Source organism: Microchirus variegatus (assembly GCF_963457635.1).
Source record: "Microchirus variegatus genome assembly, chromosome: 9".
NCBI lineage: Eukaryota > Metazoa > Chordata > Actinopteri > Pleuronectiformes > Soleidae > Microchirus > Microchirus variegatus.
This window is the reverse complement of record NC_139810.1, coordinates 10,205,443-10,230,582: the sequence shown is the minus strand read 5'-3', so window position 1 is coordinate 10,230,582 and position 25,140 is coordinate 10,205,443. Positions and strand designations below refer to the sequence as shown.

Below are 25,140 nucleotides of genomic sequence, written 5' to 3'. Positions count from 1 at the left end.
CGGAGGGCAGAATATACTGTATGTATTAATACCTGATTTGCTTCCCCTGTTTCAAAGACTGTGTCTGCTGTCAGTATGTATGTGAGAAGTTGTGTAAATAAAAGCTCTACCCATGCTCCTGTAAGATGAAATAATGTTTTTACCGTTAGTAAAAAATCCACTGCTATAATTAGTGTAAAAATACTGTGAAACAACAACAGGTCAGACGACCTCAGCTGGCATCAAGGCCTCACGTGTCTGCAAACCACCTCTGAATTTGGATTTTGTGATCGGAGCTGATGGGATTAGGAGTGTTCAATTATATTTTTTAATTCCTTCCGTGTACAGCTGTGGTGTATCTATCAAAGCTGTAATTGGCACAATCTGCATGCGATGGGATCACTGAGGGTGGATGTTAAAACTGCAGTGCTTAATTTATGGTGATATTTGTTGCCGCTGAGGTTATTACTCTGCCTAAAACTGTGTAACATTATTTACAGTATAATACAGCGTCCTGCATCTGAAAACGGGTTGTCAAACAATACCTTCATACCTGAGGTTTAGACTGAGGGGGCGTTTGTGTGTATACAGCAGCAGCGCAGAGGCGGACAGGGATAAGAAGTGTCTATTCCATCAATCTGCCAAACGGCCAGGTATTTTGGGCAGTAACATTTACCTCTGAATTGTTTCTTTTCAGTCTCACTGTACAGGCACAATGTTGCTGTTGCCTCCATCTGTGCTGATATAAGACAAATCACTTCCTGCGCGCAGCATGGGTAATTTGCCCAGTGACACAAGACATTTACACCACTATATTGAGCAACTCAGAGAGAAATGGAGCTGAGCAGCTTAATGAACAATGTGGAAACTCATTTGACAATGGGTTGAATGTAGGCATTTAGCTAGCAGGGTGTGTGGGTGTGGGTGCCCTACTTTTAGGCAGGAAGCCCTAAAGACGCCCTATTTTTTCCTCCCGCGTTTTCCCCGGTGGGCCCACGGTTGGTGTAGTGGTTAGCACTCTCGCCTTTGCAGCAAGAAGACCTGGATTCCTGGGTTCGAGCCCCGTTTGGAACAACTTCTGAACAAGGGCCTTTCTGCAAGGAGTTTGCATGTTCTCCCCGCGTGTGCGTAGGTTTTCTCCAGGTTCTCCGGCTTGCGATATGGGGAATTAGGTGAAATGGTCACTCTAAATTGACCGTAGGTGTGAGAGTGTGAGTGAATGGTTGTTTGTCTCTATGTGTGGCCCTGCGATGGACTGGCGAACTGTCCAGGGTGTACCCCGCCTATCGTCAATGTCAGCTGAGATAGGCACAGCACCCCTCTGGGTTACCACCCCCGCGACCCTCTGGTGGAGGATAAAGCGGGAGATAATTACGGTGGCCCTGAGGTGCAAAACACAAACGCAAATCACAAAACAAAAAACACAAACGCAAATCGAAAAACACAAACGCAAATCAAAATCACAAAAACATTAACTCAAAACGGAAACACAAAAGCAGAAAACACGAAAACATTAACTGACAACGCAAACAGAAAAGCAGAAAACACGAAAACATTAACTCACAACACAAACACGAAAACATTAACTGACAACGCAAACACAAAAGCAGAAAACACGAAAACATTAACTGACAACGAGAAACACAAAAGCAGAAAACACGAAAACATTAACTCACAACACAAACACGAAAACATTAACTGACAACGCAAACACAAAAGCAGAAAACACGAAAACATTAACTGACAACGCAAACACAAAAGCAGAAAACACAAAAACATTAACTGACAACGCAAACACAAAAGCAGAAAACACGAAAACATTAACTGACAACGCAAACACAAAAGCAGAAAACACGAAAACATTAACTGACAACACAAACACAAAAGCAGAAAACACGAAAACATTATGTGCGTTGTTTCCTACGGAGTCCTGCTAGGGTCAGGTGTGGAAAAAATAAAAAATTGTTTGTAAACTGTTCCCTCAGTTTCCCTTAGGATATGACTATTTTGCCCTTTTTAAAATCATCATCAGCGATAGTCCAGTGGACTTATACCGGTAAGGTCGTAGGATCGAATCCTGACAGTATATTATTTACCATTTTATTGTATAAAGCATTATGAGTATTATGCATTCTTAGTTACGGGTTTTCCCCGGTAACTTCGCTGAATGTGATCAAATTTGCATATTCAAGCCTTCCAAGCAGTCGCTTCACCTCCTCTATGTTAGAAGTCTCGTGCAATCACGGGCTCACATATTACATCGGTGGATTTTCCGTGACATGGAGTGGTCAGGCACTGTTATCGGCTCTGTACCCTGTTTCGTGGGAAGAAAACGCAGATAAGCTTGAAACTTTTAACAATGATTGCAAAAAATTACAGAACGCCTGATAAATTATATTATTTGAGAGTTTTTTGGCTTCTTTGGTGGCAATAACTGTTGGTGTACCGGGGGAAAAATAACAACAAAAACTTGATGGGACTGGCGAGAACTGCAGTGGGGAGAGGGGCGCATGACGAATCTGAAGAAAATGTCAAAACCGAGATCAAAATTTGTGTGGTTCCTTATATGGAATAATAGGAAGCCTAAACTTTTAAAAGGTCTATAAATGGATGTTGTTTGTGGAAAACAGTGTGCTTAATTCCCACTATTGACATATGTGGACATTTTGAGTTATTTACAGATTCTGAAAGTGTGATTTCGATGACATGTAAATCTGGTAATATTTGAAGAAGATATGGCCATTTCAATGTAGGCGGCACTCCTTAAACTGCTTTAGGGAGAATTTTAGCCATTTCTTGTTATTTCACTTTCACTTTACTTGTTTTGCACTGGGCCGACTTGTGCACCTTTTGGCCGTGGTGGGCAACACATTTATAGTTGATAATGTCCAAAATCAGTGCAATTACAATATTACCTAAAAATGATCTGGTCTTCCCCACCCCCCGCCACTCACACATTCATGTAGTTCCCCCCAGCCAGAAAAAAACGTGGCTGTATTCCACCAAATTTGCAAGTTGACCCCACTACAAAACTTGCACATTGCTGCGCATCATGTGAAGGTGTTAAGTAACAAAAATGGACACCCTCTAAGAAATCCTTGCTAAAAGCCTGGCTGAATGTGATGTTCAACATTACATTTTTTTTATTAAAAAAATTAATTATGTTATGTTATGTTTAAGTTAAGCAGTATATCTAATATAAAGTTTTAATAGCAGGTCTGATCGGGTTCTTTGACCTACATCTGTAACCTTCATGATAATCAGGTGCACGGCGGCAAAGCTCCCCACTGACGCACAAAGCTCTGTCTCACCTGCTTCCTATTCATCGTTGTGGCTGCACAGCGGCCACAGGAGGACACATATTTTCACATTCAAAACCATGGTTCGATATGTGGACTCTCAGCTGCACTCTAATATCAGAAATTGACTGCTGTTTACAATACACGTACGCCTCCCCAGGTTCAAGGCACCGCATTTCAGACACGCAGTGGACAACAACGGGAGATGTATCGAGGATAAACAGGTCAGCCAAAGCATCATATGGTCTCCATCTGCTCCCAGCGTGGAGCAGCTCGTCTCAAGCCGAGCCCTCAAGATTCCACTAATTAGCTCAGAGAGGACTGTGGACACCTGAAACATTATGCATGAGGATAAAAAGACTGTTTTGTGAAAATGTGTAATTGTGCATGTTGTGCATGTGAATACACGATATGCTCTCTCTCTCCCGCTCATACAATTCCACTGTGTGAATGCAGATGTCACTCAACGTGAGATCTCCCTCGCAGCAGTGAATGCTGAAAAGCATTAATGGGAACAATGCTTTGTGCTTTATTTTATACATGAGCTCTGCATGGTTGATGAGGTCATTTCTACAGTCACACAATACTGCGAGGGAATGAGAAGCGGCTGCCTTTTTCATGTCGATTCACCTTGGCACTGCATACTGAGTGGAGATACCATTTTCCAAATGGGACGGGGGGAGACTGATAACACTTAGCTTGGGAATTAAGTACTTTAATAGCTCTGGCTATAAAAAGTGAAGAGAAGGACCAGCGGCATACGTCCAAAACACTTTTGGGAGCATGTTGTTTTTGTATCTAGAGCAGAGCTTGTGGCTTTTGGAGAGAAGGCCACTGAACCTTTTCCTTTGCTTTCAGCCAGGAGGGAATTTCATCTCACTGCAATTTTTTTCATCCCAAGGACATTTGTCATTGAATATTCTACTAAAGTTTCAAGGCAAAAGACTTGTAAAACAAGAAAGGCAGAGGTAGCAGAGGGGGGAAAAAAATACTGTTTCAGTCTAGAGGGGCCATTTTAATAAAACACGTGGAACAAGCACCCAAATCTTCCTTTTTGACTTTGTGACACAACAAATGTCGGTTCAGAAGACTTAACGCTGTAGTAGGGATGCTAGTAGTTCAAACTAAAATAGAAATATAACTTTATTTCTATTTCATAAAATGCTCCGCCCATTTTGAGACACATTGCATACATTTACTGGTTGCTTTACTGATGCTTTTCCTGTCCCTTTTCTAAGCCCGTCTGGGAACTATGGTGGCCTTCAGAAAGGATGTTGTGCTTATTAACGTGAAGCTCTGACTGGCTTGTTTGTTTGGGCTGCTGTAGAAACATGGTAGTGCAAGATGACAGCCATCATAACACAGTACATATAAATTCTAACACTGCATGAAACAAACTATTTTAATTTGTTTTGTACACTTCACATTCATGGGCCATCCTTTCAATTTTCAGCAATAAAAACACCTAAACCTAAATGTTACACACTGGATCTTTAAAGCAGCCACTGGATCCAGACAGATGCAGTTGTGGAATGGTGAAGAGACTGAATGAATGCTCTATCAGCTCAGTGGTTGATTTTCAATTTCATGGGTGTTGGGAAAAACTCAGAATAGTACTCAAACTGCAAAATGCTAACAACTAGCCACCAGCTAAAGTGGTGTTGTGCTGAGTCAGACACACTTCACTCAATAAATGAATCCCATGCTTTGTATACTGGAACAACAGTGACAGACAACAGAAGTCAAAGTAAAAGACATCATAGAGTTACTACCACAGTTTAACGGTGCATGGAAACAAGCCTTTATGGACCGCTAAGTTGAATTCGGCCTAGTATTAACTATTAACACTAACATAACGCAAATTAACATGAACATTCACCTCATAAGAAGATAGGAGGTTTATAAGAGGTCATGTCATGTCATGTAGCCCTGTGAGACAAACTGTGTTATATGGGCTATATAAATAAAATTTGATTTGATCATCTCAGAATTAACTACTCTGTCTGTTTGCCTCCATATGTCCAAGTATTCATAAACTCTGGAGAAAGTTTGTGACAATGATGTGTGCTAGCTTAAATGCTAGCCAGTAGCGATGACATCTGCTCGCTTAAATGCTAAAATGTTAGCAATAAAGTCAACTAGGTTAAATGCTAATATGTTAACGATAAAGTCAGATAGCTTAAATGCTAATGCATTAGCAATAAAGCCTGCTAGCATAGCAGAAGGGAGATCGGTGTCGGCATGACCAGAAGCCTCCGTCAAGTTTTGCACTGTAACAGCCACGATTTAATTCTTCTGCGTTTTTCCTTGTCCGGTGAAAACACACTGAAGCAGCAGTAACTGTGAGGAGCCTCTGCAGCAGCAGCTGCATATTAATTAGCCATGTGTTTCCTCTGTGACTAGCAGCTGATTGGCCGAAAAAACAACAAAAACACTGGACTGTTATATCACCACACCCTAACTAGGAATAGATTCACAGCGATCAAACAATCCAAGTTCAAATACAAAGTTTATTGTTTTAAGACCCACAATACTGTGATTTGAAGCATTGAGCAGAATCATCGAAATTTCAACTTACATATATTCTGTAAAAAGAAGAAAAGTTCGGAATTCGGGGAAAAAAAAAGGTTTTCTTTGTTACTCGATTTGTGCTGGTCACAGAACAAAAACAAATGACACTTAATCAAACACTATTTGGATCTAGATTTAATTACCGCTTAGTTTTGCTTATGCCTTGAATGAAGTAGAACCAAAGTCCCAATACTGCCACTTCTGATTGTCAACAGAGCGTGTAAAGATGTTGAGAATGTAGTGACTCCTGTGGGCAAGAATTGTGACAGTTGCTATTCTTATACTCTATGCCACAGCACGCACACACACACACACAAAACCTGGTTGTACAAACACACATTGCTCTTCAGTAAAGTGACATAAGTCATTCGTAACTTGTCACATTTTACAGCTTTAGAGACAATAATTAACTGGTTTTTGTGTCACATTGTAAAGTCAAATTTTAAATTCCTTTCTATTTTCTGCAAGCTATTTTCAAGGGAACAAAATAGTGTGTGTGTATGTGTGTAGACACCTTAGTGGGCGTGCTGTCTGAGATGAAAAATTCATGCATTTGCATGTGGCTCTGAACTAAGACATGACAAAAGTGCACCGCTGCTGTGCTGCACCGAGCTCAGTGTGGGTGGACCGGGGGATCCACTGCCTTGTTTCTCTCGCATCATTATTCTCTCCGTTTTTTTCTGCCTCTCACTCCTCAGCTCTGTGACTCGGGCACAGTGGGGACATCAGCGAAGGAGCCCACACTCCTTCACTCTCAAACATGCATTAGCTGTGGCACGTGCACTAGATAATGTGTGCGGTTCCAGTTGAAATACAATAAGAGGGGCAGTGAGATATGCATGATGCAGCTGCACGAGAACAACATTGACTCGCCATGCAGTAAAAAAAAAAACAAAAAGGATTGAGAATATAATGGTAAGACAGGAGATAGAGAAGGTCGGTATCTTATTTTTGACTCATGTGGAATAAACCTTCTCTGTCACAGCCGTCCTCGCGGTAAATGATTGTCTGAAGCTGAAAAGTCAGCAAAAGTCCAGATGGTTATTCAGATTGAACAGCAGCTTCCCAATCCCATGCACGAATCTGCACTTAGTTAAGGTCTCCATGAATTCTAACCACAGCTCTAATTATTACATATATTCTGTTTCTTTAGTTCCACCTTAAAATCTGAGGGCTTCATGCCTGCTGGAACTCTGCAATGCTGCCATAGCGACAGAAATAGACAAAGGCAGGCAGCTCTTTGCTCACTAATAGAAGTTTGCATCCACATTTTTTTTTCTACATTAGTTATTAACTATGAAGAGTCACCGTTAGAATGCTCCACTGAACACATATGAAATGTACATTTATAAGAAATCAGACTTTTTATAGCTCAAGGCCATCATGGTGTTACTACTTATAGTGTACTTTAAATATAGAAAAGCAAACATTTATGTCAGCAAATCTCATAAACAGTGAAAACATGTTCACATCAGTGTAAGCAAAGCCTGTGTTATTTATCTGCCTTACATGAGCTGCTGTGTTGCTAAAAACCTATATTATAACACATCTGTGAGTGACACTGCATCTTTAATTGTGACTTTTGTAAATCAGTTCTGTTGTACACAGTGTTGCTGCTGAAAGTGTTCACCTTATAGATGGCAACAACATTTATTTATTATAATTGTTTTTTTTTTGCTTGTAGAGCTATTCTACTTCTCTTGGCTTCTCTCTGCCTCCTTCTTGTCCTATCCTTTGTGTCCTCTTCTGTTACACCATCTGCCCTCATGCCCTCCTTCATAACATCTATGAACCTTCTCTGTGGTCTCCCGCTTTTCCTCTTGCCTGGCAGCTCCATCTGCAACATCCTATGTCCAATATAATCACTTAAAGCTTCAGGTTACAACCAACCAAGTCGGGAAATCATTTTTTATAACCGATGAATTAGTTTAGGCGAAATTACCTCAATAACCACATGTTGGCTTTGACTTCTCAGCTTTCATAAACCGCTTGGAATTTTTCCAATAGCACCATTTCCATCACTAAAATTACGGTAATGCAAAGTACACACTTGCACAAACGTGTTGCCTGCGATACGCTCGGTGTTAAAGGGTTAATTATGATGAAAATTTTCCTGAATGAACCAAAAACACTCAGCTTACTTCATAAAGGAGCAAAGAACACATTCACAATACTGAAATCACTCAAACTGTTATTTATTAACTGTTGTTAAATAGTTGTCGGCCGATTTAATGATCATTTAACAATCATTCAGGATCAGTCGAATTCTCACATGTAACCACAGGATGTCTTGTGTTGAGGACACAAACATGTAGTGGTTTGGTGCTGTCCATGGTGCTGCAACATCCTACTACAGTATGTAACTGCTGTGTGTCTCACTGCAGTGTCTCAATGAGAGAGCGATGCCAGGCACAGATACTCACGTGTGGAGTCATATGGATGTGTGAAAAGGAAATAGCTGTTTTGCTGTGATATATGGGCACGATATTACACCTAACAGATTGCTGGGTTTGAACTGAATATTCAACTGTAACCATTCCCCACCGATTGCACCGTTTCCTCTTGTTTAGTGCACATTACCTTGATTTAGTGAATGAATGGGTTTTAAAACTCTAAATCTAAATAGAATCAGAATTAGAAAAAACTTAATTGTTTGACATGATAGAAAATGGTACTTTGACAAGGTTCAACTATAACATGTAACATCCTAATTGAGTTTCCCTTGTTTAAGATGTTTATGGCAGTGGGATAAAAGCAGTTGCAGTTGATGTTTTTTTCAGAGCCAGGGGACTTTTTAGATATTTGTGACCCATTTGTAAAGAGTTATGACTTCAGTGAGAACAAGTGAAAGCCACAGACAGGGAGAGGATGTCAGAAAGCATGCAGTGAGAGACTGACAAAAGCATTTGGTCTTTTCATGGGATTTGAGCCTTGGCCTATTTATATAAAGCTTACAGAACACTTCAAACGCTGATTCCAGACCTCTGAATCACTGCCCACATCTTTGATTTTTATTTTTATTTTTTTTTAATTGGTCTGGTCTGGTCATTTGGATTAAAATAAAATAAAAAAACAGACAGTTGCGCCAATCAGAGGACTGTAAACGGAATAAGAACACTGTGAGTACAGAAACACGTCTTCCATTCAAGGAAAGACAAAACAATTATTTTAAAAAATGATACACTTTAAATGGTAATACAGTAACAATATGGTAATAGTGTTGTTAGAATTTGTAATAGTCAAGTCAAATGATGATAAAACCATCTTATTTCCATCGTAATCACCAAGTACTAGCGTAGCAAATGTGTGTGGGACATAATGAGAGGATGGATTTCAGCACTGTAATATGGTTATTACCGATCTTGATTTTCATATATTTTAATATGGAGGACCACTCGTGGTGGCCTTTAGTTATTTTCATTACCTGTGAGCGGAAATTTATAACCCTTGGTCAGTCTTTAAATATTTATTGGATACATTGAGGCATCCATGGCTAGAAGAACATGTTATTCGCACAGACTCGGCCAGTTTCAAGGTTGGCTCCAAGAGAAAGCTACTGTGTTCATTCTCATCCTCGCCACTAAGAAGCCGATCAGAGCCTCCAGCGACCCAAAACAGAGAGCAGATTATTCCAGAGAGAGTGCTTGCCTGCCTGATTCTAATGAAATATGTTGAAGGTCATCTTGAGGATAGATCTTCAGAATTGAAGGCAGCGTCAGGCTGTGTACCTGACTGTCTTGATGTCGCCTCTGTTCTCCTTGGCCAAGTATGTTTAAATAAATTGACTTCAACATAACTCAATAATAGACTCCAGTGCCTTCATCCACAAAACCTGGAGAGCAGGGTTTACGTTAGCGGCCAAAATGTCCAGTTGAAAAAAAAAAAGCCAAATAATTAATGGATGACTTTCTAATAAATATTCAGATACCTATGAGTTAATAAGCAAAGCTTACTATAAAATAATTTCTTTAAAATGTATTTTTTATTTTATCTTGTCGAGAGTTTCCTGTGTCATCATGTGGAAAGTCAAACAGCTCCAGGTGATGCGCGCATCAGCTAAACAGACGTCTCTGGAGCAATTTTTTGTTAAAAGGCCAAGGGATATTGGAGAAATCTACCCTCCTGACTCTGACGAAGCTGGGGAAGATCGGCACCATAATTCTTGTGTCGGGCACGCCGAGCGCGGATTCACCCTCCAAAACTGAATCATAAACATACACAGAGAACCGTGACATTTGAACCGAGCCGTGCATTTTCAAACCTTATTTATTTCACAGTTAGCGCAAGAGATAAGCGATGCCTTCATTTAAAAGGAGTCGCTTATCTCTTGCGCTAACTTCGAAATCGTCATTTGAATGTTTGACACTTTTACCAACTACTGTCAAAGGAAAAGAAAGGTGTTGAATCGCAAAATAAACGAAGGAGAAAACAAAACCTATTTTTAGTTGAATAAGCAAAAGGGATCGGTGATTGAACTTTTAGAAAACGGCAAAAAAAAAAAAAGATAGTTTATGTTTCGTGCCATTTCCATCTGGACGTGGCCTAAGAATAGTGTATGTCGGGTAATAAATATGCATGGCCGGAATTTTGAAATGTTACCGAAAAGTTACCAAAAATATTTTACATTTTACAAAAATCTCCCTACATACAGGAATAACATGGCATCACCATAATACTGTCTCCATTTTAAAAACATTATTTCCATGTTGTTAACATGGGATTAAACAGTCAACATCGGATCCAGGGTGGGATACAATTCCGATCTGAGATAAGAGTTAAGGAGAAATCTTTGATCTTCTATTTTTAGCTTTAACCGATCAAAGTGCTGCTTGTCTGGATTAGCTCACGCCACCGCCTCGCCTGAAAATGTGATGTCACACTGATTGGACGTGTGTCTGTTTAGTCTGATTATCTGACTAGAAGTTCAAAGTCCTCAAGTTCCACTAGGATCAAGTGAAAAAATATACATGGCTGGATGGCAGCCTTCTCTTTGAGCTTTGCCTTTTGTGCATAACGGATGCTTTTTAATGACACAACCTTATTCGTTATTTTCATAGCTTTTTGAAAAGCCTGTCTGGTATGGCTGTGCTACTTTCTCATTTGTTGATTTAACCTGGCAGGGAAGCAAGCTATGCTCCTCTTTGTGATCACTTTTTGTACAAAGCAGTTCATATTGCATTTCATAAAAATTGAGTGTTTGTCTTTTTTAGGGCTCATAAAAAAAATAGAATATACCTGCAAAAGTAGGGCTGCTTTGTAAGACGAAGAATACACCAATTCTTTATTCTGAAGAGCTCAAATTTTTACCCAGAACATTTTGTGAAGACGCACTGTACTTCAAATGAGACGCTAATGATGACACGCATGTCAGCACATTTGTAATGATGAAGGTTGCTCTCGTCTTAAACTCATGTCCCATTCGGCCTTCTCCCTCATTCCTGCGTTTCACAGCGTTTGGAGTTAATAGGTACTTGCCATTAATTGTATAAGTATCACCCACATCACTGCTTGCACACGGCTGAGTTATGTGCAGGTTCAAGTACTAGTACACCCATAATACTATATCACAGTGGCTCAAAAATATTTGATAGAGCCAGAAAATGTTGTGGTGCTTTCAACTCTAAATGAAAGTGAATGCAAATTGAACGAGGCAGCCCACAAGCGAGTGCATATGATGCAGAGGAGGTGGTGGTGGTGCAGTATGAATTCATTAGATTCTTTTATATCCGACACTGCGATGATGCTCGCTCTTATGTCCATTATTTAGTTTTGCTCCAAAATCCCACTTTTTTTGTAAAAAGCCAGACATCTGTGAATAAAATACCCAGAGACAACGTAGAATCAAAATTACTGGTTAGATATTTTAAGAAATACACTTAAAGGCTCTCTTGCCAAGACTTAGATGAGAGGATCAATATGACACCGTCAAATCTCCATGGTAAATATTTAGCTGAAGCAAATAGAGGATTTGCTTAGTCCTTAAGTACATTCATAGAATAGCCGCACATACACTCAGCAGCCACTTTAATGGGTACACAGGACACCAAATAAATTGTCAGGAGTGTCACCTGCTGTTGTCTTCAGCTGCTGGAGCCCATCTGCGTCAACGTTTGACGTGTTGTGCATTCAATGACTGTCGATCCCTCCTCACAGCTGATAATCTCAGAACCGATATATCCCATGTGGACTGTTCAATCTCATTTATTGTATTTTTGTTTGTCTGTGCACTGACATATGAATCACAGCTGCAACCTTATTTTTCATTCTGTTTACAACCGTCATGATTGGCTCAATTTTCATTAACTTTTTTTCTGCAAAAAAACAGCAACAAAAAAAAAACCCAGACCTACTTGGAAAATAAAAATAAAAATCAAAGATGTGGGCAGTGATTCAAAGGTCTGGAATCAGCCTTTGAACATTTTCTGAGAGCTTTATATAAATAGGACAGGACTGGAATCCCATGAAAAGACCAAATGCTTTTGTCCGTCTCGCGATTCTTTCTGACTTCCTCTCCCTGTCTGTAGCTTCTGAGGATAATTTTTACAAATGGGTCAAAAAAGATCCTCCAAAATACTTTAAACAGTCATTATTTTTTAACTAAAACAAGCTAATGCCACTTAAACAAGTATAAATTGTGCATTTGGTGAGAACTAATTAGGTGTAAGTGTCTGTAAATAATAGCAAAACCGTTTTCATAGTTCCACATGAGTCCACATACACTCACTGGTCACGTCTTCAGCTATTATATGTACCTACAGAAGGGTCCAGAAAGGTCTTCTGCTGCTGTATCTCATCAAGGTTTGACATGCTGTGTGTTCACAGATGGTCAGAGGTTGTCTTTCTATCATCTCATACTGGTCTAGTCATTCTCCTTTGACCTAAGTGCATTTTCTCTGAGAGGAATACTGCTGCACTGAATATTTTCTCTTTGAAATCCCAGTAGTATTTTTCTGAAAAAGTACAACATGCCACGACCAAAGTCGCTTCAATGTCGCCTTCCTTCTCCCATTTTTCTTCATGTCTCAATGCACTGAGTTGCTGCCAGGTAACTTGATATAACAAGCAGTTGAAGAGTTGTACTTGATAAAGTGAATTATGGCAGTTAGTGACCACTGAACATCTCACAATTAGGTCATTCTAATTTCAGTGTGTTTTTTGTGGCGAAACGTGGAAACAGTTTAAAGTTAAAAAATCATGACACCTCTTTCTGATATTTGCAGTATAATGGGCCTTAGGAAATTCATAGATGTCCATCCATTTATCCCCATGAGGGTCGCAAGGGCTGCTGGTGCCATTCCCAGCTGCCATAGGGCAAAAACGCAGGGTCACACACTGGACAGTCTTCAGTTTATTTAGTGTCCAATTAACTGCTGCATGTTTTTTTGGACACACATGGTAGTGGTTAGCACTCATGCCATGGTTGTGGTGAGCACTCTTGCCTAAAGTGTGACAGGCATACAGTTGTGCTCATAAGTTTACATATCCTGGTAGAATTACGATTTCTTAACCATTTTTCAGAGAATATGAATGATAACACATTTTCTTTCACTCATGGTTAGTGGTTGGCTGAAGCCATTTATTGTCTATTGTCTATTCTTTTTAAATCACAATCACAACACAAACTTCTCAAATGACCAAAAGTTTACATACACCAGTTCTTAATAGCGTGTATTTCCCCCTTGAACATCAATGACAGCTTGAAGTATTTTGTGGTAGTTGTAGATGAGGCTCTTTATCTTCTCAGATGGTAAAGCTGCCCATTCTTCCTTTGCAAAAAGCCTCCACACAAGTCTTGGGCTGTCTTGCATGAACTGCAAGTTTGAGGTCTCCCCAGAGTGGCTCAATTATAGTGAGGTCGGGAGACTGAAGCTAGGTTTTTAGTCACCGTAGTATGCCGGGCGCGTGAGCTCCAAAAGATGGCGCGGCGCTATGGCTCTAAATTCTTCTAACTTTGTCGGCTGCGGCGCGGGCCAGCTCTTCATTTTCAATGAATACGCATTGTATGACTCTTCTGTCTGAGAGCACCGAGACAGTCACATGGCCTTAAATTCATGGAAGGAGATTGTTACCAAGTTACAAAAAGACGATGGTTTTTGCCGTAGGATGTGAAAAAAAAGAAGAGGGATTGCTTTGTGAAGGGCAAAAGACGAGCCTATAGAAAGAGTGGTGACCCAGGGGAAAAGCCCTCCCGGTGATTCTGGTGGAGTTGGGATGTTCGTCCCTAATACGTGAAACGCAGAGAGACGGACAGTAGTTTTGAGACCAATGTAAGCGATTTGCGGAAAGTTGTTGTTTACTACTGTTGCTAGGCAGCGGACGTTTATTATCCAGCAGCACAAGTTGAATATTTTAGTTGTAGGCCCCCTGCCTTTGCAGCGAATGCTGCAACGAACAGCGCACTGAGCATTAATGCCTCCATACAAGCTTGAAGATCGCGCCCGAGTATAAACAAGGCTTTAGATGACCACTCCAGAACCTTCACTTTATTTTTCTGTAGCCAATGACAGGTCAACTTGGCCTTGTGTTTTGGATCATTGTCATGTTGGAATGTCCAAGTACGTCCCATGCGCAGCTTCCGGGCTGATGAGTGCACATTTTCCTCCAGTATTTTTTGATAACTTGCTGCATTCATCTTGCCATCAATTCTGACCAAATTTCCTGTCCCTTTGTACCTCACACATCCCCAAACCATCAGTTGACTCCTCTCCAAATGGAGTGTTTATGGTTGTGGCCAAAAGGTTCAGTTTTGGTCTCATCACTCCAAATGACTTGCCAGAAGTTTTGAGGCTTGTCTCTGTGCTGTTTGTTGTATTGTGAGCGGGATACTTTTGGGTAGTAATGGCTTTCTTCTGACAATTCGACGGATAGTTGGATAGTTTCTGTTGTCATTATGATTTAAAGAGTAAACAATGGCTTCAGCCAACCACAAACCATGAGTTAAAGAAAGGTTTTTGTGTTATCATTCATATTCTCTGACAAATGGCTAAGAAATCATACATTCTGCCAGGGTATGTAACAACTGTATATGTACAGTATATATATGTAAAAACATCTATGCTAGAGTTTGCACGTAACGCAGCTCATTAACAGCTACTATTATGAGGTGAAAATTGTAAAATATCTTCCGCTGTTGTTCGGTGCACGACCTCACAACTCTGCAACCTCAGCTGGCATTCCGACATGTCATAGCCTGAGGTGACATTCACATCAATTTTCCCAGAGGGGACCAATTTGCTCCAATCATATGTAAATGCACTATTAAGCAGAAACTGAATATTTATACTGTTTGTATAAGTATATTATGCATTGAAGGTGAGGGTCTATAGCTTGACCAGGGCCACCATCATCTGAATAAAGGTATGTTTTAAGCGGAAACTTATTTTGCAAATAAATAACTTACATAAACTTTTACTTACATAAAAATAAAATGAATATGGTATAATATACCATATACATATTATGAAAGCCACCGTAGTTCCCCGACGTACTTGGGAAATGAAGAAACCCACGTTTTTAGGATAGTTAAGTCTTTTTAACTGAGCTAGAGTTTCAGCATTATTCGCCTTGATTCCTGTGTCGGACGTCTCTTCCTGTGATGACGCTCTGACCAATCAGTGGCCGGCAGTCTGACGAAGCCACGCATAGTACCTACTCAACTCAACACAACTTAACCGAGCCTAGGCGAGCGAATGGAGCTGGTGGAAACACCATAATTCTGGATTACGCTTGATCTTCGTAAAAGTGGGTTTGCAAGCGCCTTAACAAATGAACACACACTACCACTGTCCATACAGGTGTTTTTAGCTAAGCGCTAAACTATGCTAAGCTAAGCTATTAGTTCAATCTGCATAATCACAGCTATAAGAAAACAGAATTGTTCCTTTATGTTGAGACAATAACATGACACATATTACTGTATATCCTCACAGAGGAGCTTCAAACTTATTAGACTAAATCAATTCCATGTCTTTTCAAATAAACGTTAAAATAGAGTCAATGTGCAGTGACTCTATTATAAGTAGCCAGCAATCTAATTTTAACTTGTTTATTAGAGTGATACATAAGGTGTAAACTATCCAGAAAACCTGGAGCTGATAGTAAATAACTATTCTGCTCTTCTGATCCATACAGTACTTTCTGTAACTCACCGTTGAAGCTGCCGTTTCGTATGTACTTCAGCAGAATCTTTCCCTCTGCAGACTCCATTTGTGGACAAATGCCAAGATGGTCTGGACACAAGTCCTTGTGCATGTTGTGGAGAGCGTGGGCCATGGCGTACACTGCGTCAATCACGAACTGTACCTTCCCTTCCTGCTCATACTTGGAGTTGATCCCAATGCGCTCCTGGCCTGAGGGAAGAGAAGGAAGAGAAACAACTTAAGAGGCAAAAATATGCCATGAAACATTGTCTCGTCACTCCCTATCATCTTCAGCATAATTTTTTTTTTTATTCCCCCATTTAGCATTTCCATCCAATTAGTTCAAGTTTGATTCTGAACGAATTACACCTACAGGGACAATGTGGCATAGAAAATAAGAAGATATTTAAATCCCAAGTGGAAAATATCATGCTGAGCTGTGAGTAAAAACGTGTTTGTGACAAATAGAGCAGATTCAAACTGAATTACTGTGATGTATTACACAGTGATAGGCAGTGGATAATGGACATCATCTGTCCCATCTGGGAGGTGATGAAGATCACCATGAACTTCAGTAACACACTCTCCTACAGTGGCTTCTTGCTCTTTTATATCCTCCTCACGGTATATTGCTCTTTCACTATGAGCAGCTGTAAAGGTTTTGCCTCCTACTGCTGACACTACCTGAATACATAATGGAAAACCTCTGCTGAATTTCTGTTTTTGTTACAAAGCGAATTAGCCATTTGATACTCCTGGATGAAAAAAAAAAAAGCTGCCTTTCAAAGAGTGAATTGGAATGATGACAAAAAAAAAAGGTTGTGTTAATTTTAATAACAATAATCAGCATAATCATAATGTCAGAGATAAACAAAATCCATTATGAAGAGAATAACTGTGAATAATAAAAGGCAGTTCTCTGTCCTCAGTGATTGCTGGTTGTGATTTACATGGAGGTTACGGTGGAGGAGCAGATGTTGTTAGCAGGACACACACAAAGACGTGGGAGAGTCGTATGAATCGAAGCAGGTCAGAAGCAATCTGTGCTGAAATTCCAGCCCATTTCTCAGGAGTTAACACACATTTCAGCCCACACGTGATCTTTTTATTTTAACCCTTTTGAACTCCTGAGAGAAGCCTGAGAGAAAACAGTGACAAGTGTACGGTCATTTCCATAGGTTCTGAGGAAGAGATAAAAACACATTAAAGTCATTTTACAGATGCAGTAGACAACCATCTCCTGCCTTTGATGCACAACAAAAGATGCCAAACGAAAAGACGATGAAGGGAAACAAAAACCCTCTGAAAGCAGTATTTTGTGTCACACTGTTATTACAGTCACCACGTATGAAAGCATGATTAATCCACGATCCCCCGTCGCAGGCATCATCCACTAAAGATAACAAATGTAGTGCGATGCCTGTCACAGTGCTGGCAGGAACATGCAACAACGTGAGCAACAACACTATCATTATTGCTGCCACAGAGATGGTAATAAAGCAGAATGGGGGCACGGATGGTGTTTACATATCTTATTGTCATTTCCCCTCTGTAATTTCTACCCTAAATAAAGTGTACTCTGCAGTGCAGTTAATACACATGTCCTGACTGTGCTGAGCTGTCAAGGTGACTGAGTTAAGGGGGGAACTGGGGGAATTTTGTCGAGATACAGAACATTAGCCACAGGAGCAGACGGTAACTGTAGTATGACTAAGACCACGTGGTGCATTATTATTCTAATAATAAACTCAGCCTGCCCTGCACCCACTGGGTAAAAACACCTGGTGATAGATTTCCTGGCTCAGCTGCAGACAAGAGCCCAACAGACTATCTGCACATTCTAATACGAACAAAAGGTCAAGTTCATATCAGATCTGACTCAGGAGGGTGAAATGAATGCATCACCCTTTAGTGTTTTACAGAAATGTTCCCAGGATGTGCTAATGACAAAAGCTTGTGTGCGTACCTGTGCATTTACGGCTGGTGTCCTCTCTCTTGGACGAGCTGAGGAGCCTGCAGTCAAAGTTTTCCTCCCAAAACTCAGCAAACCAAACGTTCCTGCGATTGTTCTCGAGGGTGAGCGCAGTAAAGTATTCATCAAACCCTGGGAACAGAGGAAGAATGAGAATGGCTCAGTTCCGCACCAATTATCGACCATTTTAAACCTGGAGGAAATGAAGCGCCGCAACGTGATGGCAGCGGCAGTGCAGTGCGGCGCCGGCTGCTATAGGTGTTGGAAGCACACCAGCAAACTCTACTTCATCATAATATCACCATGGTGGTTCCTCTACCTCTGAAGCCCCATGGAACTTTAATGGCTTTCTTTCATCTAGGAAATTACATTAATTAAAAAACAGGATGCATAATAAATAACGCAGGGACTGTAAGTGGTGCCACAGCCTGTTGCCTCGGGCTGTGAGGTCCTGTAGGTGCTGAACAGGTTTTTCTCACTTCATAAAACCCATTACAACAGAAGTGGATTGAAGGAATGATGTATGAGCCTAATAGGGCTTAGGTGCCTGTATGCCTGCATGATGCATTAGCTTGAGAAGAGATAACTTGCTGCAACAACACAGAAAAGAAAGTGGATTTTTCCTTATTTCTTATTTGTGCAACTTTACCACCCAATATGGGCCAGAAAACGAAACTTCACTGCAGGGAATGTGGTGCAGTGTCACTTCTCTATGGAGGAAAAAAGAATTTCACATTTCAAAGTTTCTCTGTCTGTGTCTCCGCTCTGTTATCCAGTCATATCAGCTGAGTCGTGGGTAGTGGTGATAATGCCTAATCAGAGCTGAATGACTCAGCTTATTTTCTTTTCTAAAGACCATCAATGATGCATGGTGGATTACTAATTTCCTTGCTACCTCCAGAGTGCACATTTGTCCTGGGTGGACCTTCCTTAATTAAGGGAAGCTTCATAAAACTCATACTTTTATATTTCCTGGATTGTAATGATGACTGGTTATTAGGACAATGACACTGGACAGAAATTTAAATAGATAGCACATCCTCAGAATACTGAATCTGTGCATATACAGGCAAACACGGCTGTATATTATTTCCTTTGCTCCCTTTCTTCTAGCAGGTATACTGTGCACACTGCGATAATTGGAAGAAATTCACGACCTGAGCACATAAAAACAAGCAGTAATGACATTTATCGCAGAGTGTATTGACAGAAAATGTTAAAATCAGGAAAAAAGACTGAGGCTTTAGACCTTGAATGGCACGGTCTTTACAGGTTTTCTTTGGAGGGTTTTCTGACTTGTGCAAAGCCCCACATGAATCAATGTATATTTGATGTCTTCAAGAGGTGAAAATGTTGCATTCACTGGTTTCAGCGTTTAATATTGAAACAGCCAATGTTTTAAGTCTGGTCATGTACAACCATCGGCCAAATGCAAGAACAAGGTCATACTTTCTCTCTGAGGACTGTTGAAAGTCATTGCGAGGAAAAGTTAGAAATTGCATGCTGAGGTAAAAATAGGGGAGACAGAGGGAAATGAAGTGAGTGTACATTTTTCTTTTGGCATTTGTACTGTTTTGCATGCATTTACATGAGCTTGTGTGTGAGTCAGTGACATGGAAATGTAATAATGGTTGAATTTCTATGTTTAATATAAAGAGGGTGATATATGGAGATGAACCTAAAGAGAATTATCACCTGACACTCTGGTTCCCCCTCAGCTTTATGACAAAATCACTGGTTTTACACTGGTTTTACTTTATTTGCTCTTTATTCACACATCTGAATGTAATAAAGAGTATAGTTGTTCACATACTGGCTGTGCACTACACCTGTACTGCATACCTTACTGTAAAATTTAAAAATGGGCTCACCACAGAACTCAGATGTAGTGAATTTCCATTTTGTAAATAAAAACAATTGGAGAGGTTAATATTTGGTTACTTTAGAGATCATATAGACCACGAATGGGCCCAGATCTGCCCACAAACGAGTTGTATCTGGTCTGCGACATTCTCGCATCTGACCTCTAACCCTTGCTCAGCTCAAGTGACAGATCAACAGTGTTATGTTAGCAGTTGTACTGACAGAATTGGAGCTAAGATGATAAACAGCCTCAGAGACAGGAAAGTAGCATTTTCTGTCTCTTAGATTTTTAACCAAGAATGGACATCTTTATCTTTGTTTTACAAGAATTGGTTCAAAGTCTGATATGGCGTCAGTGGATCAGTGTATTGCTACACAAAGTCACAGTTAGTGACTCAGTTAAAGCAGACCAAACATTTCAGTTCTGCAGCTTTTTTAAACAGCATTTAACAAGTGAAGGTCACAGCTAATAAAAATGCTAGTGTATTTTTACAGCATTTTTACTTTTAAATGAGAATGGAATATGTGCATTGCATTTAGAGATGGCTTCTTTAAAACCTTTAGATGTGGTCCTTTGCAAAGGAATGTTTCCCTTATATGAAGCCCTTAAATCAAAGCCAGTGTCATGACATTACTGCCTCTGCACAGCATTACATCTTGTGGATGTGTTGAATTAGTTAGTGAGGACACAACGGATGCAGGATATGTGAGGCTGCCACGATCAGTACCTGCAGGTAAAAGAGTGTCTCAGACCCTCTTTTATTTCAAATTTTTAGCCTTACCACCACTGAGTTGTGGTTAAAATCTACCCATACAAATGTGATATGTTGTTCCTTCCTCACTTCTCACTACTTAACCACAATTAGGAAAAACTGTTAGGCCATTGAGGAAGTTGAATGTGTTTTGTGTATAATTTATTGTATTTTACGGACTTAATTTGTCCCGTGTCTGACTTTGTCTTATGTCGGTTGAGCACAACTGTCAAAATGGTGGTGCAAAACAATTTTACAGACAATAAAGTATTATGTTATTAGAACATAGACATATTTTTGCGTTGTTGACATTTTGTTGTTGTAAAGTGGAGAAACAAAACAGGTTCAGCGAATGGGAATAATAGTGGCCACAGCTACACAACATGCTAACTAACGATAGCTTTATGACAGTGATACGCCATTCCCACTGGTCGTAAAACTGTATTTCCAACAAATGTGAAAGTGTCTAATCATCACCTACTTGTGGGCCACATGACTTAGCAATGCACATGGATTTTTAGTTAGATGAACATACTCATTTCTTCTTTGTTACACCTTTTGATATGCTGCGGCTAAGCTAAGACATGACGTCACCTTTTGGCTGTTAGCATAGCCATTAGCCATGTTTTTTTTTCTTCTTCTTTTTAACAAACTAAACTTTTCACTACTTGGGATAGTTAAGTTTGAATGGGTACTGTACAGTCTTGTTCTTTTCTGTTTTCTATAAACATGGCATCTTTTCAAGAACGTCTTCATAACAACAAAAATGCTGTAGTACATAAGCCAGGCCTGTATGTGGCACTGCAACACTGTGACAGAAGCACTGAGCATGTGCGTAAAGAAGACGCACTGTGTCAAACTTTGTTTTTAAATCCAATAAGTATAGATTACAATACAGTCAAACCGAATAAAGAAAGTCGAACGCAAGAAGATGATGACAAAGATGAAAATAACTGACTGAGAATACAGTGGGGTTATGACATCATCATGTTCCCAAACTAGTGTATAGGTTGCATATACAAAAACACAAGGGCGGTGTTTTGAGATTTTCCCACTCACTCACTCACTCTGGGACACATTCTCCAAAAATAGAATTTCAGTGTAGCCAAAACACCACAGTTGCATGTGGACAAAAAGGTGATATAAAAATTTTTTAGTGGACTGTCCTGAGGGGCCCACGGTTGGTGTAGTGGTTAGCACTCTTGCCTTTGCAGCAAGAAGACCCGGGTTCCTGGGTTCAAGCCCCGTTTGGAACAACTTCGGAACAAGGGCCTTTCTGCAAGGAGTTTGCATGTTCTCCCCGTGTGTGCGTGGATTTCCTCCGGGTTCTCTGGCTTCCTCCCACAGTCCAAAAACATGCGATATGGGGATTAGGTGAGTTGTTCACTCTAAATTGACCGTAGGAGTGAGTGTGTGTTTGTCTCTATATGTGGCCCTGTGATGGACTGGCGAACTGTCCAGGGTGTACCCTGCCTATCGCCCAATGTCTGCTGAGATAGGCACAGCACCCCCCGCGACCCTCTGGTGGAGGATGAAGCGGTAGATAATGAATGGATGGATGGATTGTCCTGATGTTTTTGTGTGTACAAAAAGTAAAAGATACAAAATAGTCACAACTAACATCACATTTTATACTCAGGTGATGCAGGGGTGAAATAAACACCACAGTGCAGACCGACCTCTGTCCATGGTCTTTTGTTCACAGTTTCACCTGGGCTCCAAAATCCAAAATCTTATACCTGCTAGTTTTAGTGTGAAAAAGGTGTAACATTATTTTCCTTTGAGTGTGTTTATCTGGGGAAAATGTCATAACCCTCCATTTGCAGTGTGCCCATGAAAAATCTCCAATTGAAGTGCGCTTTCACTTCAACCTCTCCCTGTACCTCAACAAAAATCTGGACATCTCAATGTTTTGGTTTTACGACCTGCAACTTTCTTCTTTACTTCAATTTTTTTTTTTACTGATTTACTCCAAAAAACTCACTGCAGACAACCTACTGAGCACCAAATCATGGACAGACATCTTGGCTGGTGGACACTGGGGAACATTTAGCCACTAAAGAACCAGACTCTTATCTCAGGAGTTCGTAAAGACCAAAGACAAGAGCTAAAATGAGAGTGAATATTGATCAAACATTTGCGAGAGAGGCCAGAGGAACACTCTAAATCGCCCCCTGTATCTTCTGCATGTTTCAGTAAGCAACCCAGGGGGATGTAGTTTGTGCTGCTGTTAAATTGTATTTAATGAATATGGAGAGCATTAAGAGACATTAATGATGGCCTTGTCTGTAAGTAAAGTCCATAATAAAGATACTGTCATTTCTATTGTGACTCAGTGTACCGTGTTGTAAATAATCAACCATATATAATTCATATAGTTATAATTCTTTCAGACATTTCCCATTTTCACAAAGTACCAGTTATTATTATTACAATTAGGGGCGCTTAGTATTTGATGGTTTTAAAAGGGTTTATACAAATCACTACGATCAACTGGGGAAAACAAATTGCCGTTCGAAAATTTGAATTTGTATGACTGTCCGTGGAGGTGTTATATTATTCGATGCATAACTGTAGATGATTGCAAACCTAATTTCAATAATGTCTCACCTAAACAATAAAGTGTTTGGTGAATTCATCTAAAATAGTAAGTAATGATTTACTGCCACTTCATAACACACATGTCAACTTGATTATTTGCATTCCTTTTTATCTGAGAAAACTAAAGATATACTCTGTACTTCATTGTGTATTATAATTATTATGGTTTTATTGTGATGATTATTAATATTATTGTGTATCATTGTAATTATTATTTATTATGTAAACATATACTACTCTCACCCTCACTCATACTAAAGTGTTTTATTTTATGGTTTTGTATTAATGTGTGAAAACAATAAATAAATAAACAAAATTACATCACAACTTTTTTAGTTTTTTAATCTCCGATATTCTGTCTGAAGTTATAATATGCCTAACCAAGGACTTGAATGTTCTCTATTCAGCATGTGTCTGTGTTTACAGAAGGTACCATCAATGTCCCAGCTCAGGGAGAAGATGGGCCTTGAGAGTCTCCTCTCACAACATGGCATGATTTATGTCGATGTAGACTGTTTTTCCCCCTACGGTACATGCTGAATTTCTGTAACTGTACTTTTTTGCTTCTTGGTCAGGATGTCTGAATGTGAGCTGTACCAGGAATCTATGCTGTAAGTTCACCTATTCCAGTAAGTGATTATCACTGATTTGTCACTGTGAATCTTATATGAATCTACATTTATTTTACTGTAACTTTACTGTTTTACTTTTTATATGTCATTTAGAAATGTGGGCCACACGGTTGGTGTAGTGGTTAGCACTCTTGCATTTGAAGAAAGAAGACACAGGTTCGAGCCCTGGTTGGAACCGGGGCCTTTGGGCGTGTATGAAATTCTGCACTGTATGAAATTCTGAATGGGTGAATGGCAAAAACTGCAGTTTTGAGTAGTCACAAAAAAGGTGTCAGTCACCAATCAACAAAATCATGGAACTAAGTGATACAAGAGTTACTGTTCATGTCCCTTGTGTTTTTGTTATAAAAACTTTTTTTTGTCACTTCCTGTTCCTGTATTTTCACATGCTCATCATTTAGGGTGTCTTCACTTCCTGTGTTTCCTTGTGTTTATTTTTTTTCTCGATTCCTAGTGTATATGTTGTCAAGATACATATAGAAATGCAGGTATATAAAAATATAAAAATACCTGCGTTTCTCCTCCTCTCTCTGCCAGTTTGTCTTTACATTTTGGACCTACTATCTGCCTATTGACTAAATTTTTTTTGACAGCACTTTTTTGGCTCCCTCTTTGATTATTTACTTGATTAAACCTTAAGACGTATGGTATACTGAGTCATGTGTTTTTTTTGGGGTTCTACCTTTTCTTTGCCTGGTTTTCATAGGTTCCTCTTTCAAATATCTTTCAACTCATCCAAATGATGAAGTAAACCACATAAAAGTAAGGCCCGCTACAAACATCAATGTGCTATTCACATGTTAATGTGTGCATAGAAGAGTGAAGATGACACCAGAAATGATGCAGGAATTTGTTGTCCTGCCAAAAATGAAGAAGATGAAGGAGAAATGATGTGTTCACCCAGGTCTCGTCTTCCCACTGATGATGATTGGAGCTGAAGTTGCGTGCATTGCTGAGTCAGTGAGTCAGGATTGAATGCCAATTAACCACATTCCCACTCGTCCTCCAAAACCCATGTCAAAACCTCGTCATCAGGGTTTTGCCCACCAGGACATCCAAGGTAATTATATATTTACATTAGACCACACAAATGAAAACGGAGCAAACAAACAAATATAAACAAACATTTGCGTAAAACAGTTGTAGTACAGTCTCAGAGTGTGTGTGTACCTTTAATGGAGGAGCGTTTTGGCAGAATAGTGATGGCTCCCACTGCTACATCTTCGAGCTGGTGGATCGGACTGCTCTTGGCCCCCCAGCTGTCAGATCCAATCCACAGGAAATGGCCCACCTGATTGGCCCTCTTGGTGGCATTGAGAACTCCCCTGCAAG

General features: G+C 39.9%; 1 protein-coding gene across 1 annotated transcript in view; it reads right to left on the bottom strand.

The window, feature by feature from the left end:
* LOC310931526 (metabotropic glutamate receptor 7-like) overlaps positions 1-25,140 on the bottom strand; it is a gene marked incomplete at its 3' end in the record, with an annotated part of 146,270 nt that overhangs the window by 41,853 nt on the left and 79,277 nt on the right. Inside the window, exons 4-6 of the mRNA XM_083894700.1 lie at positions 24,979-25,133; positions 17,955-18,092; positions 15,998-16,198 (exon numbers count right to left, since the gene is read on the bottom strand). Of these exons, the coding sequence (XP_083750826.1) occupies positions 15,998-16,198; positions 17,955-18,092; positions 24,979-25,133 (494 nt within the window). The remainder of the gene's footprint in view (positions 1-15,997; positions 16,199-17,954; positions 18,093-24,978; positions 25,134-25,140) is intronic.